At 41.0% G+C, this 27,762-nt stretch overlaps 3 protein-coding genes across 5 annotated transcripts; 2 read left to right on the forward strand and 1 right to left on the reverse strand.

The window, feature by feature from the left end:
- Window positions 1-829: 829 nt before the first annotated feature.
- On the forward strand, window positions 830-7,629 carry LOC106649554 (ubiquitin-protein ligase E3A). The gene is made up of 11 exons (XM_014367002.2): window positions 830-1,838; window positions 3,305-3,440; window positions 3,509-3,701; window positions 4,357-4,722; window positions 4,915-5,225; window positions 5,312-5,500; window positions 5,572-5,871; window positions 5,943-6,143; window positions 6,227-6,504; window positions 6,581-7,033; window positions 7,113-7,629. Exons 1-11 carry the CDS (start codon window positions 1,801-1,803, stop codon window positions 7,231-7,233), a joined length of 2,586 nt encoding a protein of 861 aa, XP_014222488.1. The 5' UTR covers window positions 830-1,800; the 3' UTR covers window positions 7,234-7,629.
- A 386-nt stretch (window positions 7,630-8,015) lies between these two features.
- LOC106649617 lies at window positions 8,016-9,440 on the reverse strand. The gene is made up of 3 exons (XM_014367091.2): window positions 9,026-9,440; window positions 8,718-8,855; window positions 8,016-8,647 (listed from the first exon to the last, which is right to left on the reverse strand). The coding sequence occupies exons 1-3, from the start codon at window positions 9,078-9,080 to the stop codon at window positions 8,370-8,372; spliced, it is 471 nt and encodes a 156-aa protein (XP_014222577.1). The 5' UTR covers window positions 9,081-9,440; the 3' UTR covers window positions 8,016-8,369.
- A 113-nt stretch (window positions 9,441-9,553) lies between these two features.
- LOC106649710 (cyclic AMP response element-binding protein A) lies at window positions 9,554-27,094 on the forward strand. 3 transcript variants are annotated; one of them, XM_014367287.2, is made up of 6 exons: window positions 9,554-9,656; window positions 17,664-17,893; window positions 22,974-23,274; window positions 23,494-24,149; window positions 24,244-24,387; window positions 24,462-27,094. In XM_014367287.2, exons 2-6 carry the CDS (start codon window positions 17,786-17,788, stop codon window positions 24,639-24,641), a joined length of 1,389 nt encoding a protein of 462 aa, XP_014222773.1. In that variant the 5' UTR covers window positions 9,554-9,656; window positions 17,664-17,785; the 3' UTR covers window positions 24,642-27,094. The 3 variants fall into 3 exon arrangements, with proteins under 3 accessions (XP_014222773.1, XP_014222772.1, XP_023318562.1); XM_014367286.2 differs by lacking the exon at window positions 9,554-9,656 and adding an exon at window positions 12,042-13,362; XM_023462794.1 differs by lacking the exon at window positions 9,554-9,656 and adding an exon at window positions 14,258-14,340.
- Window positions 27,095-27,762: the final 668 nt, after the last annotated feature.

The following is a 27,762-nucleotide window of genomic DNA, read 5'->3' on the forward strand; positions in this document are numbered from 1 at the left end:
ACGAGACATCGATTCAAGGATCGAGCGGCCGAAGGACGCTCGCGTGTGTATGATATACATATATATATATATCGTCGTACCGCCGCGCGTCGCAAGCTCCGAAAGCTCGACACTCCGCTCCGGATCGAATTCATATAGCTCTCCCTCGCCGCCGCCACTGCAGCGTAAGCAAGAAACGACGCAGAAAGCTGCTGCTGCTGCTGCTGCTGATAATGATACCATCACAAAGGAGCTCGCTTGTTTACTTCCGACATGCGTCGATCATAACGTATACATCAGCGTTTGAGCTTTTTCCGTATTTTTGAGATAAAATTGATTGCCTTTGCTACTCAAGCTTATATAGGCTTATACGAAGTATGCACATCTTTCGTCGCGAACCCCATACAACGTGTCCCCTCGCGAATCGATTCGGGAGTCATGCTATATGCCTATATACCTGCTACTGAACTAGACGTACTCTCTATCTCTCATCAAGCTTTATACGCACCATTGCATTATACAGCACGAGGCAGCTTTTTCTCGCGTCGTATGCGCGCGCGACTTTAATATAAAAATAAGAAGCCCACGCATCGCTCACACAACGGTCGAATCGCGCCTATATCCACGCGCGCTATGCATATCGTTCAGCGTTGCTAAAACGACCTCGTTGAAGTGCTGCTGCGGCCGTCGTGCGTATATTAGAGCGAAATTCGCGTTCGCACGCACTCGCCGTGTGGCGCATGCAGAGAGCGCGAATGAGTATCAAGAGAGAGAGGCTATATAGCTGTCACTGTATACACCGTAAGACAGTTTATGTGTATATGTATGCGAGTGTGTCTCGACGGTCCACAATCGAGTATATGTATAGACGACGATCGCGAGTCGCACAGTGTTTATGTGTATATACGCGTATGCATTAGAGGCCTATTATACTGCATTGTTATATACGCCGCCAACAGCAGCAGCCAACGCACCGCACCGCCACCGTCAGCTATACACATCAGTCGTCGCTGCACAGCTGCTGCTGCTGCCTCGTGAATCGTGGACTTGGTGCTAGCAACTTGTGCTGACGACATATACACGATACATACTTACACCCGTATACATAATTACTCAAACATAGAGAGAGACAGAGTCGAAGAAGAAAGTTTGCTGCCTGCTGTCAAGTGCACTGCACAAGGCACACGGGGCGAGCATTATTATACGAGCGAGCCTCTGCCGCGCGCGACTCTCGGACTCTTATTGTCGTCGTAGACTCGTAGTATTGTAACTGCGAGTGTGTATCGTGTGTGTGTGTGTATGCGCGTGTGTTTGTGTGCTGCGGACTCTATCGAATCGCAATAGTGCGCGTTCGTTGCAGCAGACATTGATACACAAAGTTGTGCGCTGAGATTGGCAGTGTTTGTGCGTGCGTTGGTGCGAGCGAGTGTGTTGTTGCCGTTTTACAACGCGCAAAACGTGAAACACCAGCAGTAGCAGCGGCCTATTACTCGGGCAGAGTCTCGTCTCTTCGTGGGCCACATTCTAAACGTTATAACTCCTCGGCAGAGAGACAGCATCGTCACCTCATATATATCAACGTCGTTGTCACCAGCGATACACCAGCTCCAGCGGTGCACTGCTGCTGCTGCTGCTGCTCCGTTATCCTCGGGCTGTTCATTTAGACACGTCTGTAGTATATAGCTCGCGCAGCAGGCACTGTTGTCGTCGTCGTCGTCGTCGTTGGTCGGATTCGTGCGGGCGCCAGCCGTGGAATATCTCCATAATTGACAACGCACGACGTCGAGTGCGGCCCGAGCGCCGAGCTAACTCACGGTCTATATGAACACCAAGGGTCAGAGCGACCCTGGAGAATCCAGGTAAATAACAACATCAAAACACAAGCTATATAGGTTAGGGAGTTATTGTGTGTATTCCGTGCGCGACGACGAGCTATCATAACATGAAACGCGCCTCGGCGTTATCCGCATAGATAACTGCTACTGCTAATTTTCGCCTCTCGTGTGCGCTTTGTTGTAACGCTGATATACATATATTCCGCAATGTCTTATATTTTTAGTATAGTCGGTCTCTCTTTCATTCTCGGTCGTCTCGCGTTCAACGACATATCGCTGTCGCCCGTCGGTCTCTGTGTGTGTGTGTTTTACCTTGCGCGGCACCGATGAAATGTTCTTTTTTTAAACCTTATATTTTGCTTCGTTCATTGCTATATATCTCTCTCTCTCGAACGCACACGCACTTATACACACGCAATCCCTCTCTTTTGCGATGCGCGCGATTACTATATAATAGAGAAAAATACATAGTAACGTTGCGCTGCGTTGCATATAAATGACGTTCGAAATTCTCATCGAAAAAAGTGCTCTCCTTACTCGGTACTGATTCTCGACGAACAGATACGAGCCACGGTTAGGGGGTATTAATACATTTTACAAAAAAAAATGACCAACGTTGCACTTCGTTGTACGTTGTGTTGTGTTGCTTCCTTTTAACCCGCGACGACGACGACGACGACGACGACGACGTCTATATAGGTATATAATGCAGGTACAACGTCATGGTCGCGAAGTTACGCCTTTGCAGTGCGCCTATAGCTGCATTCTGCTTGCTTCACTTCGCTCTCGCTCTGTGCTGCTGCTCTGTTTTGTGTGTGTGCGTGTGCGCGTTTTATTAAAAGGACTCCGAGAGAGCTGTGCTCGTCGTCGTCGTGTATCTCGGAGGATAGGTAATGAAAAGTTCCGAAGAATTGAGAGAATCGCAGCACTCGTTTCAATCATCGCTTTATTTTCTGCCTTTTTTAATCGCGTCTGCTTCGCGTTGCTGTCAGTTGCTGTGACTTGTGTGTACATTATCGTCGTTATATAGTATACCTATATATTTGCGTCGTGCAGTTTATATATAGTACATCAGCTTTCTCTGATTCGCTTCTTTGTCTCTCTCGTTCTCGCTCTCTCTCTCTCTCTCTCTCTCTCTCTCTCTCTCTCTCTCTCTCTATCTTTACGTATGCACGTTTCCTCGTTTTTAAGCTCGCGTGTGCTTGGATTTTTCAAACGTCGTTACTTTTTTTTTGGCTTTTTTAATGTAGCGCTTATACGAGCATCGTCGCGAGGAACTGTGCCAAAATATTGTTTTGTCGGGAAACGATACTTCTCTTTGTTACTTTCGCCGAGGTTGCCATACACATGATATAGACATATAATAAATATACACTCGACTCTCGGTCGCCTCGCGGAAAAGCGCGTCGTGCGATCATCAGTGTGTTTGACGTTTCGTGCTCGATAAAACTACTGATTTTTCATTTCTCTTCTGTCTTCGATATGCGCAGGGTAGGAGCAGAGAGCCCTTGCAGCGACATGAAGCGAACTGCTGCCAAGAAGTTGATCGAGCGATATTTCTTCCAGCTGATCGATGGCTGCGGCAACAGAAACTGCGACAATCAGTACTGTGCTTCTAGTGGCAAGGTAACTGGCCTTCTTGCGATTCATTAATGATTCGAATGATCTTCAACTCTGTGCCTTTTCTCTTTCAGTTGACAAATCTCACGGCTAACGAAGCGGCCGCACAGGCCATCAACCTTTTCTCACAAGATGCGAGGTTGTGCGACGGTGCTCAACCCAGCAAAGTACCCAGAACAGCTTTGGATTTGGACTTGGAGCCTGGGCCAGCATCCGTAGCCAAAAGCTTACCCAACAAAAATGTCAATCCAACATGCTCTGTCAAAGGTACATACTCTCGTCGATCAATCAATAACATGCATGAGCTCTATTTCTAACTATCTAATACATCTGTTACGTATTAGCAGATTCGTGTATAAAGCATGAAATGAATGATAACATTTTAACAGAGGACATAAGCCAAGTAGACTTGCCGGTTGATTATAATAGCGAATCTGATGACAAAAGTATAATTATTGATTTTGTTAAATCAATCACTGAAAGTTTGTTACCTCCCCTTGTATTATTGTAAAACATTATTTTGAATATTTTATGAACCAAAGTGTCATTCGTTTATTTTAGATATTCATAAAGCATGTAAAGTTAAAGGAAAACGGTCTAGGAAATCAAATATTGCGGCTAAAAAGAATAAAAAAAAATCAAGTGGATCACAAAAACCACTGAAAGATTCTGAAAATTCGGATAGCAACTTGCTAATTAATAAATTAATTGTTTTGGCTTTGTATTTAAGATATGTCGATGCTAAAAATTTTATCAGTGAATCTAAGGCTACATAAAATTTCTGACTGATGAATTATTCAAATTACTACTTTGAATTACTTCCTATCTCGTTGTAGTTAATCACTTTTATAAATAAATCCATGATAACTTTCGTACAATAGTTATGTTCTTGTTTTAAAAATTTGAATTTTTATCTGCATAGGAAAATCAGTGCCATATCTCACAGAAGGCAAACTTTTGGATATCATTCAAAAATGTAAATCTGAAGGTTCTTATTCACTCCTCATCAGAACTCTGGGAGAGGTTTTTTCATCAGCGCAAGCTTTAGCTCAAAGTTTCCAAAAAACGCCGAAAAATGACTCACCACTAACAGCTCTGCTCGATAGAGCACCAACTTCTTTGCTATGTCCTCCAGGAGATATGAGCAAAGAAACAGTTCGATCATTACAAGGAGAGGATAAAGAAGAAGATAGTAGCGACCCATCACCATCAACACCTCTATTTGATGACACAAGTGTAGATTTACCAGCAGTACGCAGAAGTTTTGCTGCACTTTGGTCTCTGCCAGGTATAATAATAAAGTATTATAATATTTTGCATGGAACTAAAAGTTGGTAAAACCATTTGAGCGCTATTGCTGTACAGTTAAAAGTATAAAAATCATTAGACAGCGCATGAAACTGGTATCACCAACTATTGCTTATGCAAGTAACATTACTCCGCAGAAGTGAATATTAATTCATGCATTTTTTTGTTTTAGGAGAAGCATTTGAATCAGCTTTAATAAATGCTCTAGTCACATTGTCTGATTATATAGAATTAGATCTGCGAGTTTTTGGTATTAATTCAGCAGACAGTACAGACAGCCTTCTAAATGTATTTCTTATAGTGTTTGAAATTCCGGTATTAGGAAGTGGAGAATATTTGGAAATGGCCCTACACATGCTTTGTAAAGCTGCTAGTTGTTTGCCTATTTCAGCACAAGCAAAGCTAGCTCGAGTCTGGGCTCGTCATTGTAAATCTCGACTAGCCGATTTACTTCAATCTTTGCAACAACTTATTACTGTTAAGGTATGCAATGTGCTAAAATACATATTTCCAAATAAATGTTCAATTTTGATTACAAATTGAAAACCGCAACTTATAATCAATTTCAGGTCATAGGAAACACTTTTACTCGCGATTATTGCGTACAAGACTGTGACACTATAACAGCACCAACAAAAGTAATGAAAATTTTATACTATGCTAGTATTTTAGCCGGTGAACTGGATTCACTTGACTTGACCTATGATGAAGATGATGAACCGGTTGATAAAAGTTCGGTAAAGGTTCAAACGCCCCAGGTACGATTTTTGCAACCAACGAAATATTCATTTTTAGATTAGAACTCAATGTTTTCTTTTTTTTTTTAAAGGACCCATTAGCTGTTGAGTTGGGAATCTCGCCAATGGATGCTCGTACTCCCCTGATACCTTTAACTGATTTTTACAATGAGCCGTTGAGTGATGCTGTTGAAATGGACAAAGATTATGCATATTATAAAAGTGAACAGCCAAAGAAGTTTAGCTTTATGAATTACTCCTTTATACTTACTCCGGCAACAAAAACGTTAGGACTGTACTATGATAATCGTATTAGAATGTACAGTGAACGTAGAATGAGCTTTTTGCAAACTGTTGTTGGTCAACCCACAAATCCCTACCTCAGATTGAAGGTACTGTATTTCTGTGACCTTCAAGAAGATTGATTACACTATTCTTTTATTGAAATACGTAAAAATTCTAGGTCCGGCGTGATCATCTAATCGAGGATGCTTTAGTAGAATTAGAAGTTGTAGCGATGGATAATCCGTACGACCTTAAAAAACAATTAGTTGTAGAATTTGAAGGGGAACAAGGAGTAGATGAAGGAGGAGTTTCAAAGGAGTTTTTCCAATTAGTTGTAGAAGAAATTTTTAATCCTGATTATGGAATGTTTACGACTCAGGTAAAAATTAGTTGAAATATTTTTATTTCAACCAAGCCTCAAACTTTAAGCAAGTCAATTTTATAATTTGATTCTTTCTGCAGGAAGATACACAAACAATGTGGTTTAATCCGACATCTTTCGAAAGTGATGCTCAATTTACCCTTATTGGTGTTGTACTGGGTTTGGCTATTTATAATAACGTGATTTTGGATGTACGCTTTCCCATGGTTGTTTATCGTAAATTACTGGGAAGAAAAGGCAGTTATGCCGATCTAAAAGATTGGAATCCCACACTGTATCGAACGTTATTGGACATGTTGAATTACAAGGAGGACGATATCAGTGACACATTTATGCAGACATTCAGAATTGGTTACACGTTAGTTCATCTTAACAATTGTACACTTTTTAACAATATTGATTTGAGTAATTTTATATAATTGATTTATTTCCAGTGATGTCTTTGGATCACTTCTATTCCACGACCTAAAAGAAAAAGGAGACGAAATAAATGTGACCCAAGCAAATAAGAAAGAATTCGTCGACCTATATGCCGATTTTTTGCTGAATAAATCGGTCGATAGGCAGTTCAAAGCTTTCAAACGCGGTTTCCAAATGGTCACCGACGAAAGCCCCTTGTCTCTGTTATTCAGACCCGAAGAAATAGAACAACTGGTTTGTGGAAGTAAAGTTTTCGACTTTACTGAATTGGAAGCAGCCACGGAATACGATGGTGGTTATACTGCTGAAAGCGACACGATACGCAACTTTTGGACCGTGGCTCATGCTCTATCAGCAGAAAACCAGAGAAGACTTTTACAGTTCACAACAGGCAGTGATCGTGTACCGGTCGGTGGATTATCGCGGCTGAAACTGGTCATTGCTCGTCACGGAGAAGATACCGACAGGTTATTTAAATTCTTATAACATATTTCTTGTTCGCAATACGAAAAAAATTATTTAATATATCATTCTTGTACCTTACAGATTACCTATAGCTCATACGTGCTTCAATGTGTTATTGTTACCAGACTATTGTACATTAGAAAAATTGCAAGACAGACTACTAAAAGCCATAAATTATTCAAAAGGATTTGGCATGCTGTAGACATTTCGAAAAACGCTCTTCTTTTATGACATCATTCATCTAAAGCAGACATTCGCTTAGTTTTAGAGTTTCATTTACAATAAATGTCCTAAGATTCAAGTTCATGCAAGTACTTTTATGAATGGAGATAAATGGTTTTGTCATTGATGTTGATACCAGTTAAAAAAAAACTGATGATTCCATTTATCTATGTATTTTTGTTAATAATTAGTAAATATGTTTGACAAATTTCTTTTTGTAATATATGAAAAACATGAAAACTAAATCGGTGAGTAATCTTGTGGATATAAAGTGCAAATTGCAGTCCAGGAACTGAACGTTTTAAGTGGCAATCTAAGGATAAATAAGCTGTGTACAGAATTTTTTTCATAAACAAAATCTTTTGAAAACATTTTATTGGAGAAGAGTTACTTTTTTAGAACTTTCAATACTTGTATTGTCCAACATTCCTACCATCCTTCTATCAACACTATTTTTTAGGTGACGGGTCAAATAATGACAACTTCTAGTATACCAGCATTATGACTTTTCACTCACTCAACCTGTTATTTTTTTAACTTCAACTGATTTACTGGAAAGACAAAAATTCAATAAAGTAATTAAGCTAGTATTCATGATGTCAGAATTATGAAGAGTTAAGAAATTTTCATTTAATTGAACAAGTCAAGGTTTACTTTAAAAATCTAATACTTTATTTACTATTACACTTTATTTTTTAATACTTTATTTTTTAAAAAACTTCTTTAGTACTACCACAGGTTCAGTTCAATAATACAAAAAAGTTTAAATAAAATTGTCAAAATTTTTATTTATTCATGATTTCACAGAGCTTTTAGTCTATTACTTATCAATTTCCTAATACTCGACATTGGTAGCAGCATAAAAATGTAGCAACATCTACGCTTGACACAAATTTGTACTGAAGAAAGTTACTTCTCAAGTGTCATAAATGTTGCATTTGATAAAATGATCAAAAAATCTGTTCCTCATTACTAAATATAATGAGTTACATTACATCAAGTCTTACAACTAGTGGACGGTAATTTACCTTGTATTATAATAATAATTTCCAAACAAAGTTGGAATGGACGGTTGGTCTAATGGACGGATTTAGTTCAATCATTTAGCATTAGTTTTTAAGCAAAAAATTTGCTTGCGATAACTGCCACAACAAGGAATACGGACAAGGTAGTACTTGTTGCACTATTACACCGATGATCAAAAGAGCAGAAGCACCATGTTACTTCATCGTAATAGTCTCTATGAATATCCAATTGATGAATTGAGTTATTAACGTAGTGACCCAGCCTAATATCTTTGGCTGCTGGTCTGCATCCTTCGTACTTATCGGCTGGAATATCTGTTCTGAATCCTCGAAGAGCACTCAAACACTCTCTTGTTATGACAGTTTCAGCTAAAGTAATTCATTATCGTAAGTTGCTTGCTTGGATTATTAGTATTAATAGAAAAACATTTATTCGTACCTCCTTTTCTTTCAATAACTTTTACACACTTGTCATCGTATTCAGGACATGTTTCACCCCAGTGCCAGAGCCAATTGAATGGAGTTCCACAACCAGGTTTATTACTGTTGCATCGATAACAGTAAATGGTTGATTCCCCTGAAAAAAATCCCCCATGAATCATGAATCGCAATCGTTGTCACGAATGATAACAAAATCTTGCTCCAAAGCGAGAGGACTCGCTTGTTTAGACGAACGTCAACCACGCCCCCGTTAATGGAAGCTTGGTTATGTGCAAGCGATTGTTTACCATTTTCCAAGCAACTTACCCAGACTCGCGAAAACTGCTAAAAAAACAAAAGCGATCAGCAGTGGCTTCGTCATTTTTCTCGAGGTAAGACTTCTTTCTCACCGATACCGAAGAATCAAAAAGTCGCGAGTTTTACGCAAAACACCAATTCTCGTCACTGCTTAATTACAAGTTAATAACGTAACGTCGTATATATAATATAAAAAGTTGGGCAGGACACACGAGGTTACGGGGCAGTAACTTTTCTGCGCGTTAAAGAAGAAGCTCCGATTTCGTTCGAGTATATATAAAACAAAAAAACATGTACGTTTGTTTACACGAAAGTAGCACTCGAGTTTGATTGTAACTTTTGAAATTGGTCAATCGAACGTTTGGTGCGCAGCCGAGTGGACGTGCCGCTCCGTACTGGTCAGCAGGCACAAGGCAGGTACCGATATTATACCTATATATTATATAGTGTAGATCTGTGTGTACAGTGTGAAGATCTTAGAGCATTATAGTGAGAGTTAACGTGCGCGCGTGAAGTGTGTGAACTAAGGCAGAGATCGTGAAGTTTTTTTTTCTATTAAAAATCAAGTGAATCGAGCCGTGTGTGTGCACCTGTGATCGAGACATCAGCTATATATACAGCCGAGGGATTATCTCAGCAGGTAACGTATTATAAGTATACAATATATAATCGAAGACGAAGATCTGTATATCATAACGTAATGCATATGCGATCGGCTGTGAAAAACGATTTGTCACACCGGTTTTATACACTATCAATTACGAAATACGTCGTCGGTTGCGCCCGCATGTGCTCGTTGAGAAAAAAAAAATCACGGAATCTTTAAATATGTTTGAATACGAATGGCAGTCTAGTATCGTATACCCGCGTATACTACTCTATAGGCCTGAGAATGATTCTCGCGTATAACAGGGATATTTAGAAATCGCCGAGATACGAAATTCGATTTCTTCTTTATTTTGACTGGAACACGAACCTGCATAATATACACATCGCCGCGCCGTATTTATATTTCGAGATGAGTTTCCGAAACGCCCGATCTCTCACGCAAGCGCGTGAAATCCTTCGAGTACACCAAGTTATTTTTGAAGTTCCTTGCACTCGGTCGAAGCGTGCCTGCCCCCCTCCCCCCTGTTCCGCACGAGCGGAAAAAAAATCGGGCGTACCTCGGCCGGGGAAAAACAAATAAATGCATCCTATAATCGAGTCGCGCAACTTTATACGACGCAGTGATTGTGTTTTGTGTAAGTTATAATGCGCAAGGTACACAACGCAGTTCTGCGGAAATCGCGCGGCTGCACACGTGCGGTGCACACATCTCGCATCGACGACGCACAGCTGGGTAAACGCCGAAAATGCCTGACGAAATGCACATATATAACGGGTTTACGCCGAAAAATCAACGCGGAAATTTTCGCTCGATCGGCGAATTTATACTGTGTTTATTATTGCCATCGATGATCATCGGCTCGAGAGTTGCTGCGAGCTTATCGTAACGCATAGCGTATAAATCGACGAGTCACACGCAGACATTTCTCAATAGAGAAGTGAGAGACGAATTTCACGATTAAAAAATCGGCGTGTGTCGTGTCCTTGCACCGCAGAATGACATGCATAAATATATATAAAACGAAAGGACGCGTAATAAGCGGCCAGGAATCTCCGTCTCTCGCTCTCGGTCTTGATATTATTAGTCGTCGACGTTTTCCGTGTGTGTTATAATACGAAAGAGCGAGAGACGCCTCGACCGCGAAGTCGCAAGAATTTACCGGAGCCTCGAGCGTTATTATATATATAAAAAAACATTTACTCTTTCTCTCTCTCTCTCTCTCTCTCTCTCTCTGTCTTCGGCCAAGTGCAGCTAAGCAATTTGCCGCGCAGCGAGCGCGTATCGCTGCTGTGTGCACTCTCATGCTGCACAGCCAAGAGAAGAGACTCGCGAGAATCAAGAGGCAGCAGTGTGTGCGGCTCGAGCAGTGCTGCTAGTAATCGCGACGGCGATTCGCACGAAGTACGAAATACATACAAGTATACGCGAGGCGCTTCGATCGTGTCGAGTCTCGAGACAGACTCTCTCTCCTCTCTCTACTCCGTTCCTCCGGCGAATCTCGTACGTTCGTTTGTAACAGGTGGTTCGCTATGGTTGGCTGATTTTTGCGTGGTGAGGGTTAACTTGCCTCTCTCTCTCTCTAACTCATTATATCCTTATACATACATACATACATGCGTGTGTGTCGGTCTGCAGACCAGAGAAATGTCGGGGGCACATTGCTGTAATGGCTTTTTTGCAATTGTGTGCGTGTGGAGTTGCTGCAAGTATATACCGAGTAGCACGCCGGTATATAAGCCGGCACGAAAGAGAGAGAGAGAGTCGAGAGCGCATATTATAATCCGCCGGTGCACTGCAGACTCCCGATTATTATGCGACTGTGTTTCTATCGCTCGAAATTTGCAATTTGTATTTTTTTTTATACGCGATGTAAAAATATAATACTCGAACGCTTGGAAAACGTTTCCCTTCCATAAAGTTCATGTTTTCATTGACGAGATCGATCCTTCGCTCAGACAGACGATCGTCGTCGCGGTTAGTGCTTTCTCCGCGCTCGGACGGTGTCCTGCATCAGTTCTCTTTTCCTCCCCTCTTCCCCCTCCTTGTATATTACGGTTTCGTCGCTCTCGTGCTCCTTTCTGCGGGCTCTCTCTCTCTCTCTCTCACGAATGAATACCCATGCCATACATCATAAAAACTCGCGTTGCCATTACATTGATACAACAATACTCTTCTGTAATATCATTTCGTAAATTACAATACGTTCGCTGCGTCTGTTACAAGAATGTACTTATATATATGCGACGAACGACGGCGGCCAGCAGCTCTGCGCCGTGCTCGCGCGCCGCCACCGCCGTTTTTGCAGCAGTAGCAGCAGCAGCAGTCAGCACGCCCAACGAGCGGCTTGCTGCTGCATGGGGGGCTCTCTCCTATGCCGCTGCACGGCTGCGATGCTTCGGCAGTGTGCTCGAGACCGATAGCACGTGCGCTTGGGAGACGACGACAACGACGACTGTAATAGATATACATACGCATACAACCAAAAGTTCACCATATATATAATAACCGACGACTGGACGTTTACACGACTGAATAATAACAACAATAATAAATTTAAATAATAACAACAAAAACCGACGCTACACGCACATCGGGCATACCGACACACTGAAACAAACACACAAACACACACTTATATTCGAGCTTATCGCAACAGCAGCCTATAAGCGGCAATCGTGCGAATCGCTAACATTAATACACACACACATACACACACATTTCTCTCTCGCGCCGAACCAACACACACAGAAGTCCGCGAAAGCTGAGAGACGCGCGCGCATGTGTTGTCCTCGTGCTGCTCCGCACACTCGCTCCTAACTAAACTAACATATTATTTACAATACAAGCGACAAAGCGACGGCTATCCTGCAGTATCGGTGCATTATTACACGCGTGTGTCGACTGACTCCGTGTGTACGTGTGTCGTGCGTGTCCGCCTTATCACATCGGTGCGATCATCTGCATCCTGCAGCAGCAGCCGTTTAGCCCACTGTGTGTACCGCGCGTGTGTGTGTGTGCGTATTATAATTGAGTCACCGGTGCCTCGCGTGTGTTCGAATGATATACACACGTTACGAAATAAACATTGTGACTGATCTATGAAATTGTGTTGGTGCTACTACATCGGAGTATCTCGACAACTGCAGTAATAAAAAAAGGTGCAGAATACTGTACACGATCACGGGCGCGGGCAACCCACACACACTCGCGAGTCACACCAACGAATACCTCTCTACTACCAGTCGCCGCTCGCGCGCGTGCACAGTGCAGCGCAGCAGCGATTCGCATTCGCTCGCTTTTAACCTATGCTCCGAGGCGGCGAAGCTCCCTCGGCTGCAGCAGCGGCGACGAGCCATATGTAAGTCGAGTGCGCCAGCGAGCCAGACGACTGCAGCAGCAGCAGCAACGAAGACACGTTATAATACGGACAGACAGACTGCAGACGCGGGTCGAGCTAGCTGCTGGGGCCTTCGCTTTTCTCTCAAGTGTAACATATTGTTTTTTTGTGCTTCGAATTTGTTGTCTGCCGCTGGCAGCCCCCGAATCGAATTGGTTCGGCGTTGGTTCGTTCTCGACGCTACGGTCATGCTGCTTCCTCGTCGCCGCTAAGCGTGCCCGGTGTTTAGCTTGCGATCTCATCTGGACAACGACGATGATTCCGTTGACCGACCTGTGAGAGAGGGTGTATCACGAGCAAGACGCATACACGGCTGATAACAATACAACCCACGTTTATGTGCGTACTCCATTACTTACATATAAATATAGCATATATAACATTGATGTGTGTATCCGTACATTTTAAACCGAATATTTTCCGTCTGCTGCCTCGTACAATATTGCTTCTTCAGTCTCGCCATGCTTGTCTCTCTCATTTGTGTGTGTGTGTATGCGTGCCTATATACGCGAGCTTCTTGCTCGCTCGCGCCCGACTCTCGGGGCTCCTATATGTTTTTCTGAATGTTTATAAATAGACACACGCTCGCGCCCATGCCGTATCAATTTACAAATTACTCTCTCTCTCGGTACCGGGCTACCGTTTTTCCCCTCTCGATATTTCGAACGCAAGGCCTCGCGTTCGAGCGCCAAAGATTGGGCGTACTTTTTTTTTGTAGCGGAGCAATCGCGTCCTCTACCGTATGCTCGCGGTTCGGTGTTTTTTAGGGGTACATACCACAAATTTAGTATCGGTCCCTTATATTAAAATTACAATATGTGTAAGCAGCAGCAGCAGCAGACGCACGCCGCGCGACCGACCGAGTGTGTGTGTGCGTTTGAATTTTTCGGACACGCCCAAGTTGACCACCGGCCCACCGAAAATACATGCATACATATTGGGAAGTCACGGTGTTTGAAATATCATAATATTAAAGCGACAGGAGAGTGTTTACTTTTGACCGGCTGTGATGATGATGATGATGATGCGCGCACGTTTCTCTACACACACACACAGACATACAAACAAGATGTCAGTTATAACGTCGCGCGGGTTTTCCTCGACTATATAGTTCACTCTTACGATGCATTAAAATTTCGGGAAAACAAGCCGAAGATAGAGGGAGCCAAAGCGGATAAAAACGAACGTAAAGTGCGTGAAGTTGAAAATAACAAAAAAAAAACAGTAAAGAAGAAGAAGAAATAATAATAACAAAGTCGCTGCTGGCGCGCGCGTTTAGCTCGATAATATTATTATCGTTGCGCGCCTCGAGCGTTTGTATGTTACATTACGTTTTATATATATATACGGTTCTGCGCGTATCTCGCCAATACATATACATTCGATGTGTGTGTGTGTGTGGAACAAGGCCAGTGACCAACAACGCCACCGGCGTTAAAGTAAGGCGAGCTAGAACTCCAAGCGTCACACATTTTAACTCGACCGATCGATCGGCTCGCGCGCGATTCAATTGTTATGTTTTGTTGTATATACGTTCTTGATTGCTGCCCTCCCAAGCGCGCGATATACCGCCCCCGCGCACGATACAGAGTTTTTGTGTGTGTGATCATCGGGCTTTGCCCCTCCCTCCCCTCCCCCGCGACCAAGTAAAAAAAAAAAGCCCCCGATTCTTCGAGCACGTGCTCTCGAGCGCGAATCCATGAGATAGGGACACACGGACGCGGGCGCGACGTATGTGCTTTCGCGGTCGCGTACTACACGAGAAGTTGGTCAAATCGTAAATGTCGCGCGCGCAAGCTGCATCGTCCACCGCAGTGCACAGGATCGAAGCTCGCTCGATGCTTTGTTATACAGGCGGCTGTATGTATATTTCTGGTATAATATAGCAGATACACATACAGGCAGATGTCCGCGTGTGGCTTCCCTGAACTCCGAATTTCCACAAAAACACACACAACGATTCAAAGCCCGGAATTACCCTAATATAACAGACGCACGTGAACTCGCACTCGCGCGAGCAGATGTGCGTTGTGTGTGCCTATAATAGCATACAACGATGAGTCGTCGCGATTCGTCGTCTCCCGCGTGCTAAGGTCCCGCATGCGTCTTTTCTCGCTCGATCGATCTCTTTCCATGCGGGGGATGCCCGTAATAAAGCTTGTATGCGTCAGCGGAAAAGCCAAACCTTAGCTCTCTCTCTCTCTCTCTCTCCTTTTTTTTTGTCTCGTATGTGTAATAATCCAAGGGGGTGTGTAGGGTGTGACATAACTACCGTTACATTGCATCTCTCGGACGCCTCGCGTTAAATTCCCATATGTATCAAGCTCTCGCGCTCGCGTGCCGTGTTTATATACACACACGCGAGCTTTCTGAATGAGCTGTGTGGTGTGCTGCTTCAAAGCCATAGCTCTGCTGCATGGCACGTACATTATCCGATCGATGCGCGCCAGTGTCACACACATATAAAGTGGAGCTTTGCCATATAACGTGCATACGTACGTCTGTTATCGACTCGACGTTTCATTGGGTCAATAAAAGAGCCGAGCCGAGCCGAGCCGAGCGCTATGTTACCAATGCGTTCGAGGCGCGCGATCCGAGCATTCCATATGTTGAAAGAGACGCGCGAGTAGCGAGCGTTCGAGTGCAAAAGAATATAAACCGGGCGGCGTGCGTGCGTGCGTGCGCGTGTGCGCCGAGAGCCATGCGCAGTAGATTGTTCCGCGAGGAGACGCTCATATATATTTTTTTTTTATCTTTCGCTCGACTGCCAAAGCCCTCCATGCTTCGCGCGGCTCGAAAGACTCTCTCGAACGTATAATATAGCGTCTACTTCTTCTTCTTCTTCTTCGTCTTCTTCGTCTCTGCTGCGCTGCGCTCCGAAGTTGCTGACTTTATGCGAGACTCTCCGCAGTCACTCGAGAGGTTTATATAAACTTTCTCTCCTTCCCGTATATACATTCCCCCGATTCTTCTCCTCAATCGGCAGCAACAGCAGCGCCTATATACCTCCTCCTACGTACGCTTCTCTCTTCTCACCTTTTCTATACATCAGGCACGTATACTGGAGGCTTGACAATAGGAGACTAATACCATGTACAGTCGCGCCTTCTAATATATATATAGCTCGTACCCACATGTGTCTCTCTCTCTCTCTCTCTCTCTCTTCCGCGCGTTTAGATTCTCCTCCGTGCCCATGAGTGTCATACTATATACTACTCGAGCGGCTATAACAGGAAAAACTAGCGTATGGAGTGGAGTGGAGCGAGAAAGAGAGAGAGAGCTCACGGAGCGTATAGCAGCTTTCGTATAATATAACAGTCTGACGCAATGCTCGCTGCATGCCGGTTCTCCCGGCGGTGAGCTGCTCTCGCTGTGGTTCTTAGCTACCGGTAAGTCCCCGCGAGACTCCGCCGCTTGGCTTTTTTTTCAACTCTGTATATACGGCGGCTGAATTTTTACTGTGCGCAAAAAAAAAACAATGACAACGATAACAACAACGATCATAATAACGAACGAGTGCGTCTGCTAGTCGGAGTTTGTACAATGCCTTATCGTGTGATTTTAACGTAAATTTCGGAGCGACATATGGCCCATCTTATCCAGCTGACAATAATCCGAGTGAATTTTTTTTCTTTTTGATCGCATTATTCGCGACTCGTTTCTGTGCCTGTGCCTGTGTGTGTATGTGTTATTGTTTTTTTCCTTTCCTATTGTTTTGCGTATATACCGGCTTCGTTTTTGTATTTACTTCGTCGATCGGAAATCAAACATACTCCTCTTCAGACTCATTTAAATTGGGTCAAGAATATTCATTTTCTTCTAACGAGCGTAATATATTAACGCTTATTCATTCGATCGGAAAAAGTTTCTGTAATTTTTTTAAATTGCTTTTTTTTTAATCCATCAAATAACCGAATCACGTTCGTTATGTCCGTTGTGCCAGTGAATTCGTAAAGAAAGCGCGGGAGGAAGAAAGGAAAATAGACGAAAGCCCGCGTAAAGGTCGAAAAATAATTACTCATAGTGAAATCGTCCTTCTAATTAATTTTCTGTAATAAAAAAAAAAAAAATAATAATGTTTGTTCACTATAATTATTTATTGTTTATTGTTAATTAATATAAGGAAAGATTACCTTAGTGTGTATATATGTGAGTGAGTATGTATTGGTAACTGTAATGTGTACATTCGAGATTTGTGATTGAATGAGCTAGTATCAATCTGAAAGTGAGAAGGTGTGATTTTATACAAGTATTATTAATATAACAACAATAGCACAGCTACTATAAACAGTTTTAGATTTATAAAAAAAGCACGTGACAATTTTACTCACGTGATTCTATTTATAGAAAACTCAATACTTGCTTATATTTTTCTGTTAATAATTTTTATTATAAAAAATTGAATTAAATTTTTCTATCAACCTGCAATTGAAAACAATAATTACATTGGATTAAATCTTTGCGATGAATGTAATTACAATTTGAGAATAATCGTTCAAAGAGCTTATCTGAAAAAGAATCTATATTTCGTCTTTGCCTCGCTCTATAATGATCTCAAAATAGTGAAACTCACGCCCACTACCGTAAATGGAAACAACTTATGGTAATGTTTGACTTGAAAAGATTCTCTTTCTTTTCAGGTTTTGGCTATAGCGGCAACGGTACACACCAATAGGACAGAAAATCTCTTGGTGACCAGAATCATCGTAGTGCTTCGTTCAGTGTTGTTTAAGTTCGTGTTATTGATTTGTTTTTCAACACCATGAACGACGAGTTTGAAAATCCACAATGGAGCAATATGGAACTCCTGCCAGAAAATTTAGATAATTTAGAAAATTTAGGCGATATGGGCTTCAACAACTTGGACGAGGTTCGTAATTTATCCAATGACGCTAATGTCAATTTAATTTTACTCTACAATCTTTTACACTTTCCATGCTTAAGTCATATTAATCGTTGAATGCAATTCCTAGTCATTATTGCTAGGCGCTTTATTCTCACGCGTTAGCGCTCTTTAAGTATTTTTAAAATTTACCTCAAACAAGTTGATTCGTAAACTCTGAAAAAACGGCGCCGAATAATGTTAACGGAAACGGAAATGCAATTTTTCCGATTTGCGTCGAAAAAAATTCATCCCGCACGTGTTCGCCCTCTATGTGAAACTGTATAACCTTTCCTCGAAAAACTAACGACTTGCTCCGAAAATGGCTCCAAACGAATTCAATTAAATGAAGGGGTATCAAATTTCGTTTAATAGCATTCTTATCTAAACATGGCCACTTTGTATGCAACTCGAGTGAATATGTTTATCTCATCAAAACTTAATATGACCCGGTCCAATGTATTAGAAAGTAGAACACTTATTTGCAAAAATGAGTTATTTTTTTAAAGTAATTTCATTGCTCGAAAATTAAAAAGTACTTTTATCAACATTTTCTTCAACGTTTATCGTTTTAATCGGGCCTTGCTTTGTTATGATGCAAACTAACCTTCCAGTTAAACTATATCTTGATAGCAGAGATTTCTTCCATTTCAATTTAATCTCATTCTCAGTCATTAATTATCCGAATGAGTTAAGCATCACCGCGTGATTTCACGCTCCCGCGGTCAATGTTATCGATTTAAAAAAAAAAAACAAAAAAAAAACAATAGCTTATTTTTTCCATGGCACCTACAAGTTTTTAAAAATAAATAGCGAGCATTCGATTGAAATGACACACATTTGCACTTCATCGGGCACAGTAAAATGAGAGAGAAAGAGAGAGAAAAAACACCAGTAATGACAGTAGCACACCGCGCTCGGTTGTAGTTTTTCAACTCGCGCCGCTAAAACACATTCAACTTTCATAGAACAGTGTCATTGAGAATAATTAGTATTTCATGTAGTCATATGCACGTGTGTGGGGGGCAAGCGAAACTGGAACTCGGGCACGAAATTATGCTTTTAGTTGCAACAAAGTGCCCAAGTCCGTATGAGTTTTTAGCATATGTCAATTATATAAAAATGCTCGTCGTTGTTGTTTTTCTTTTTTTTTGCAACTCGTAAATAACGCGTTCGTAACGAGCGTTTGTTGATTTTCTTAAGGTGTAATTGTTCGTTCACGGTACATAAACGTTAATATATCATTGTTATTATTTTCAATTTCGACCGATGACACAGGTGAGGCGCGCGCGATAAACTCGTACACTCGTATCAGCTCTCTGCCTGCATAATAATCTATATCTAACTCGAAGCACGAATAACTCGATACATAAAGATATAAGCAAGCATCGCGCGTACCGCCTGGAGTACCTCGCGTACAATTTGTTTAGTCGTTCACGAATTTCTGGGAGTCGTATCGCTTACTCTAAAAAACCTTTCGTTATATTTCAACTCGCACACAGATAAAAAATGATAGCTACGAAGGCTCATGCAACGTGCGTACATACTGATTAGAAACTAAAATACACGAAAAGAGTTTTGGCGATTTTTTACCCTCCGAAAAAAGGCTTTATTTATCTCCGCAAACTACGTCAAAAAAACGAAGCGAATAAAAATGTTAAATACGGTGTCTTATTAAAAATCGACACTATTTTAATCAAATCAAAAGCCAAAGATAACGATCATGAAAATGCGTGCTCTCGATAAGATATGGTTAAAATTCTAGCACCAAAGTTAGATGGAAGTACTTCTCGATGAAAATTACCCTATTATTCATATTAAATTGTTTTACATTATCTTTTAATTGAAGCCCATGTTAATGTTTCAAAGCTCGGTAATTCATAAACAAAATTCTAATACTCGGACACAGGACAGGTGCGATACATCAAAAAGAGTTGAAAAAAATATATACATTAGTTTTGGAAGTCGAGCACGTCTTTGTAATCGTTATTTTAGCTTTAGAAAGTTTGACTTCTTTTTTTTTTCTAGTCAATTTCGACACCTGCTAGACTAAAAAAAAAAAATATGTTTGAAGAATTACCATGAGTTTCAAAACTGTGTTCTCTCACCATGTACTACTCTCAAACAAATATATACAAACACACCTTCTCGCGCGTATTTGAAATTATGTACGCTTCATTTTTGAATTTCATAAATTTACCAATTCAATAGGCTATACCCCACTGCCGATCTCAAATTATTCGGACGATTTCTGTTCTAGATGAATTTTTTTAATTAAAAAATGTAGCACGATAGGATCGTACATGCATAATAATGTACAAAAGTGCGTACGCACAACCACGATGGCGACGACCATAAAGTAATTTTGCTCTCGTCCCCGAGAGTTTGCCCCGATGTAAAGTGTGTATCTCGCATCACGTATATCGAGGCATACCTCACGAAAAACCGGTAGATCGAGCTTTGAATCCTTTCGGAGTTGACGTCGTCTCGCGTACATGCGAACACATATACTTTGCCTCTCTTTGCTCCAATTTTTTTCTCTCGTTTTGTTTTTTTTCTCTTTCTCCTCTTTCCGAGTCTCTTTTGTGGGCATAATGTATAAAAGTGCAGCTTACGTATACGTTCGAGAGCAAAAGGAAAGCCGCGAGAAGAAAATGCGCGAAAACGTCGCGTTTCATTGCACTTACACACATCGCGCGCGCGTAAAATCATTCATCAAAAAGGATACATAAATACGCGTATTGTACAATCGCCGGTATATCCTTTCCCAATCGTGAAAAAAATCGATGACAATGGAACTATCGTCAGGGTTTACTCGCGTACACTCATAGAGAAAGAAAGAAAGGCTTGGTGTGCCATAATATGACTCATACATAATGAAAACAACATTTTTAGAATATATACATAAACGTACGGTCCCATGCTTGCTCAAAGTTCGTTTCACCATATCTATTGCTCGGCTCTCTCACTTCCTTTTAAAGGCGTCACACATATAAACCATGTGTTAGTGTGTGTACATGTGAAAAAGGTCGTTGACCTTTTCGTGGGCACATTTTTAGCGCTCCGACTCGCGAAATCGGGTATCGAGTTTGTAAGGGGGCTTGCTCGCGTATATATAGTATATTCTATATACCTATATAGGATCCACCTGTTTGCAAGCCGCCGCCGCCGCTTCGAGTCGTATTCGTGCGCGCACGAGTATACATGTGTGTGTGTGTGTGTGTGTGTGAGTATGTGCAGGCTTTGCGCGAGTCAATGTTCTTCTCGTTTTGCCGTCACGTTTCGCGAGGCGTTGGCTTTTTTCACGAACGAAGCGCGTCGTCGTCTTGTACTCGCCTTAAAGCGTCGGTGTCAAAAATGCCAATCTCAGCGAATCTTGAACTTTTCATACAATACGCTATCCTCGAAGTTAATGTCGAAGCTCCCCCTCAAAATTCAATCGTTATTTTTTCTCAATTTATAACCATCTCGACATGCATCGACTATCGCGCGGACGAGGGGGGAAAAAAATCCTAGAACAGTAAAGTCGGATTTATATAGTCCATGTTATGGTGCACATTGCAGCAGAGGCCTCGAAGATAGCGGAAGTAGCGTATAGCGTAGTACTGGTATAGTAAAAAGATAGCGAGAGAGAAACGCGCGCCGGTGACTATATATATATGATAGAAACACACACTAGCGCAAGCCAGTTCACGCCTGATAGAGCTCGACGAAAATAATGCCTCCGCGCGGGTTTCTCGTTATTATATACGTTCATGGAAAATACGAGTCGATTCGGCGCCCGGGTGCCGCCCGGCACCGCGCGCCAAACCACACCGATGTTATTTCAAAAAAAAACGTTTTTATAATTTACAAATAAGGTGGGAGCGAGAGAGAGAGCAGCAGTGCTACGGATCCTTTGAAGTCACGGAGGCTCTCGAGGTATTAGAAACTATACTTTATCTAAGACTGAGGAAGAAAAAAAGTGTATCTCACGCGGGGAACGTTTTAATACACCGGTTGTATTTTAATTCCTTACAGAAACGTATGTAGCGTAGTTGGGGCTCCGAGTACCCGACTACGCTGAAACTGCAGAATCAAAAGTACGCAGCGCAGGTATATAGATACTCGCGTCATGCGCTCGAGCGCACATGCGGCAGGCAATCCTCCGCTGCACTTATAATACGTATACGTACGCGCCGAGCAGCAGCAGTGGTAACGACGACCTTCAACTTGACCGGCGCAGGCGAGACGACTGCACCGCGCTGCAGTTCTCTCTCTTGCACGACGCGAGGCTTAATATGGCGCGCCGCGCGTAAGGAATTATATATATATTTCGTGCCGTATAAGGTCCTTGACCCGCCCTCTGCTAATGAATTTCCGTACCTCGAAGCCGATGAAATTCTTCGCGTGCACCTGTATATGTTTCGGAAGCGAGCGTCGAATTTTCATTTCGCATGGAATTTTTCATTTTTTTTTTCCATGTCTTCCTCTATATGAGGAATCACCTCTCCTACTGCGTGCCGCGACCAGCTTATGTACAGACACGCCGTGTACTCTCGCAGTCATGCGCGTCCCATGCCGTGCTCCGTGCCTGTGTGTATACGTTAACGGCACGTATAGGCTCCGTGTATACATACATCGCTAAAAAAAAACTCGTATTTCGCCCGACATAAGCTGAAAAATAATACGCATACTCGTTTTATCGATCGAGTTTGTAATAAATTGTCCATTATGATAGTTGGTATCACGATGCTAATTCGCGATTTTGAAATCTGTGCGTCCGCGCGCGCCTCTCTCTCGCGAATACATTATCAACAATTTAATGTAAATTCGAACTAGTAAAAAACCGATTGTTTCGATCGATGGAATGTCCGAACGTTCCGTCGTACATCTATTAGGCGTTATGGGATATAATAAAAAATGAACCGAGCGTGATTTCTTCACTTTCTCCCTTCGAGCTTCTAAGGATTTTCAAACATTAGAAATAATGACTAGGCGATCGTCGAGAAAATGACTGTAAGCGATGGAATTTTTTTTTTGATAATTTCTCATTCTAATTGTCGGTGTTTGTAATGTTGTAATGCAGCTGTATCCGGACATGCAGTGGTTCCAAGATGAGGACAACAAGAGCGTCGTGATCAAGGACAAATTAATGACGGACGCTGCGTTCGTGGGCGAGAAGCAGACCAAGAGCGAACACAACTACTGCTCCACGAGGACGAGCGACGAGGGTCCGAAGGCTACCGCGTCGTCGTCGTCTGCGTCGTCGTCGTCTACGATACCGCCGTCGATGCCAAACCTGCCGACCCTCGTGGCGAGCGTGCCCCAGCTCAACGGTTCGGAGGTCTTCATTCATCAAAACGCCCACATACTCGGCAATCTCGACGGTGCGTTGCTTCTCCTCCCTCTTATTTATTTGGTTCTGCGTTTCCTTTGCTCGTTTATTTCGTGACCCAGTGTTTGCGCGCGGAAAAACTCTGCTCTGTGGCAGATAAGGCGTTGTTTTGTTTATACCGGCATTTGACCCGCCGCATTTTGGCATACTGCCGCGCGATAATATACAATACAGAGATATACATAAACACGTGCTCCGCATTGTTTTACAGTTATAGATATGGAATTCCCGATCCAGATAGACGCCACGACGTTCAGCGCGGAATCGTCGAGTTCGCACAATGCGCGAGTCAAGGTGGAGCCTCTGAGCGCGCCGTCCAGTCCTCAGCAGAGCAGCAGCTGTGGCAGTATCAGTCTACAGAAGAGAACGCGAAAGTCCAGTATTAGCAACAGCGAGGAGCGCGCCGAGTCGATAGCGAGATCGAAGGAGTCGAAGAAAATCAGAATCTCGCACGTCGGCTCCATCGAACAGATTCTGCAGCAACAGCAGCAACAACAGCAACAACAGCAGCAGCAACAACAGCAGCAGCAGCAGCAACAGCAGCAACAGCAAGATCCACCCACGCCGCCTAGCTGCTACGGTTCCGGTGGTTCCGACGACGGATCCGACGAGAATGTCTCGGCCCATCTGAGGCCCGGCTTCCACGCCGTCAGAGTACTGCCCGAATCGATGGAGGACGACAAAGAGGCCATCCAGGCGCTGGTGCGATCGTTTCCCGACTCCATGGAGATGATGTCGGCGGCGTCCGGTGACGCTTCCGACGACTACTACGAGGAGGAGGATATCAAACCTTTTATTAATTCCTTGGGCGGTGTCAGCACGTCGTCGAGGCAGCCGATCACCACGAATCTCATCTCCAGTCAGCCGGTAAGTCGAGATCTGTCCTGTCTTTTTTTTTTCGACGTGTTGTACGAAGGCTCAAGGCTAATCAATTTTTTTTATTTAAATTTCGATTTGGTAGAAGGGATCTACGGGTGTTCTCGTACTGACGGAAGAAGAGATCAGAACGCTGGAATCCGAGGGTATACCCGTTCCAACGTCTCTACCGTTGTCAAAACAAGAAGAAAAACATCTCAAAAAAATTAGGAGGAAAATCAAAAACAAGGTTGGTTTTTCTTTGACTCGAATTTCTAATGACTTTTTTGGCATTTTTCTAAAACTTTTATGCTCCTTTGGTAGATCTCCGCGCAAGAATCCAGAAGGAAGAAGAAAGAATATCTCGACCAGCTTGAATTGAAGGTGAAAACTCTCGAAGAGAGGAATTCCATGTACGAATCCAAGGTGCTGGAGCTTGAGACGAGAAATGAAATACTGGCGGCCAGGCTGCAGGAAATAGAAGCAGAGAAACTGAAAACTTAGATGACGTAGTAATTACTTAGCGGATTAAAAAAATGCGCGTCTCGTAGAATTCCTTAGCTTAGAAAACAAAGGGATAAAATTCAAGTTTTTTTTATAAATCAGATGAAGCTATTCATGAAGACAGTCAACTAAATATCTCAGTTGGTCAATATACCTTGAGTTATATTCCAGCTTTTTGATACGTACAAAAATGGTGGGAAATGAAAAAGTTAATTTTTCAGTTCGTACCTACCGGTATATAAAATGAATTTAAAAGTAGTCTTATAATTGTACATATTCGCATATAGTAAGATAAGAAATACTATTAGGGTACATTGTCCAGTAGATAAACGACCATCAAGAAATAAATGATTCGTCATTTACTTAAATCTTTCACCATATTCATAATATTATACATATTTTACATATGGTAAACATTTGAATGAAAAATTGTCCATTGACTGGGCAGTTGACCGCGTTCTACATTAGACAATATTTTTATAGTTTATATATTTTAAGGTGTCGGCAATTGATAGAAAGCTTGAAAATCTAAGATCTGCGGGAATAATCAACGGAAAGATTTGCAATCGTCTTTTCCATTTCGCACTTAAATATTTACGATTATTTATCATAAGGGTAGACACAAATGCCTCATCATATTTACGATACACTTGTAATATATTTTTTTCTTACAACTTTTATTGTGCCTACAATGATCCATAATTGTTTTAGATTTTCATGCAACTTTGTTTGGAAATATCCAAATAATTGCTTCGACTATATCGTAATTATTAAAATGTTCTTGAATGATTGTTTAAAGAGCAGTACTAATTGCTAATGATGTGATATAAAATTCAATTAACTGTATATCTAGAAAAGCCCCAAAGTCAGTATGAAAAAAGGACTTGCAAGCGCTCTTCTAATTCATGTTATAAAGACAAACTACTTGTCTGCTTCAAGTTTGTTTATAATTGTTCATTTTCATGCTAGCTTCGACATGTTTTAAAGGGATTTTATGTAAATCTTAGAAAGAACTTTCAAGAGAATCCGGAAACCAGCCCAAAATTCAAATTTACAAATAAGTTTACTGAAATTTCTTCTGAATATTTCTCGAAAAAAAATATTTAGTAGTAGTTCCAGAAATCTTATTTAAAAATTTGAATTATGTTTTTCGTATTCCGTTAATGCGTTAATCATTAACATATTTGAAACGATATGAGATTAGATTGACGTGAAAAACCAAAGCATAGTCTGATTTGCCTCATGCAAATTTATATAGTGATGTCTAAAATCTCATTCACAAGAACTAGGAAAAAAAACGACATCGAAACTGCATCGTTCATAACTGACCGTTCATGATACTAATTATTCACTTTAAATAAACGAGTATACATATCTTGCTTGAAACTTAGCAAAATTATTTGCAATACGTTACCATCTATTAAGCATTTGTTGCGGTGTATTATTTTCAAGCAACAACAAAAGGTGCCTTCGCTCATGGCTAATTTTGTACGTTCAATGTATCTTAATGGTCGTGAGCTCTTGCCGGAGTTTGATGAAGCTAAGCTATTAGATACATTGCAATTGTAACAATTGAAACGTAACTATCTACTGCATCCCCAAAGAGAATAAAGCCCTCTGCACGTTATTTTATTAGCATGCGAATTATACTGTATTTAATATTGTAAAACATAATGTTACAATGTCATTTTCGACGGACTTACTAGTATAACAATTTGAAACGATGCTGGTACACAATTTTCAATTCTCTTTGTTATACAATAATTTAAAGATTTAATACAATTTATAGCATAGTTGAAAGAAAAACATTCCTAACTTAAGAATATGGATGAATTGTTTTGAGTATCACATTGCGAAAAACTATTACAATCAAGATCTTTGAACTTTTATCAGTGCAATTGTTAAAATTGATTGAGCATTTATATTTAAGATTGAAGTAAATTTAAACTTCAGAACTGTATACACCCGCGATGCATAGCTAAATTAACGTCGGGATATGTGCAAGTGAATGAATGGAGTATTAGGAAGTCATGCGTGAAAGTATGGATTTACAATGTACATTGAATTATAGAGCACAATTATTATTACATGGATTTTGTAAATCTTTATGAAGTACTTTCGACTTCCCAATAGTGACTGAATGTAGTCATCTATTACTGATTTTGGTATTTTTAAAATAATTTTTAGTTAAAATGTGATCGAATACAATGAGACTCGAAATGTTAACGAAAGTAGAGTTTTTGTTTTTAATTATTCGACACACAACGTTCATAATAATTGTAAAGAAGCTTTGAATGGTCATGGCGTGCTTGATAGAAATATTCAATATATATGTACAGATATATTTTTAACAGAGTGTAACTGGACGCCTTTTTTCAAAGAAATCATAGTATGCTAACTGACAGCTCTTAGAAGTGATTATGAAATTAATCAGATAATGAAATTAGACCAACGAGAGTAAAGACAAAATCTATTTATCATAACATATAATATAAAAATTATGTCAGTAACTAAACTTATTATAGTGTATATTTATATTTCATATATTATATATTTGCAAGATATCAAAGAAATTTATTTATATATGCGTATTTGAGAGGTGGTTAAAATGAAAACGTAAGACAGATACTAGGCCTTTTCCGGAATGTTGAATCCAAAATTTTCCATTTTTCTTTTTTCTCAAAATCATTAATAACGGTATGAAAATTAATTTTATGGATCGACAGAGACACGCTTAAAAATATACTACTAATTTTTTATTTATGTTTTTAATTTTAAAGCATACCGTAATAATTTTTTCATATTTCAATAAATTTGATATGTTAAAATAAATGTTTTTTAATTTCCGTAAAAACTCAAAACATATAGTTTAAATTGAATAAAAATTTTTATTACGAATCAAGTCGTTTGAATCAAGTTATTTGTCATTACTTTTAATAAAATTAAAATATAAAAAATTTTTTGGTTTTTCAACCATATGTTTCTGAGCACATCAATACATGTGTATGTCGCTAATAACTAATTTTCATTCATCCTTGATAGGAAAAGAAAGAAAATTTTGGGCTCCGCATTTTAAAGAAGACACCAGCATCTATTTATAAATGTTGAATCGTGTCGTTTG

This window comes from Trichogramma pretiosum, unplaced genomic scaffold (genome assembly GCF_000599845.2).
Source record: "Trichogramma pretiosum strain Unisexual culture from Peru unplaced genomic scaffold, Tpre_2.0 scaffold149, whole genome shotgun sequence".
In the NCBI taxonomy this organism is placed as follows: Eukaryota; Metazoa; Arthropoda; class Insecta; order Hymenoptera; family Trichogrammatidae; genus Trichogramma; species Trichogramma pretiosum.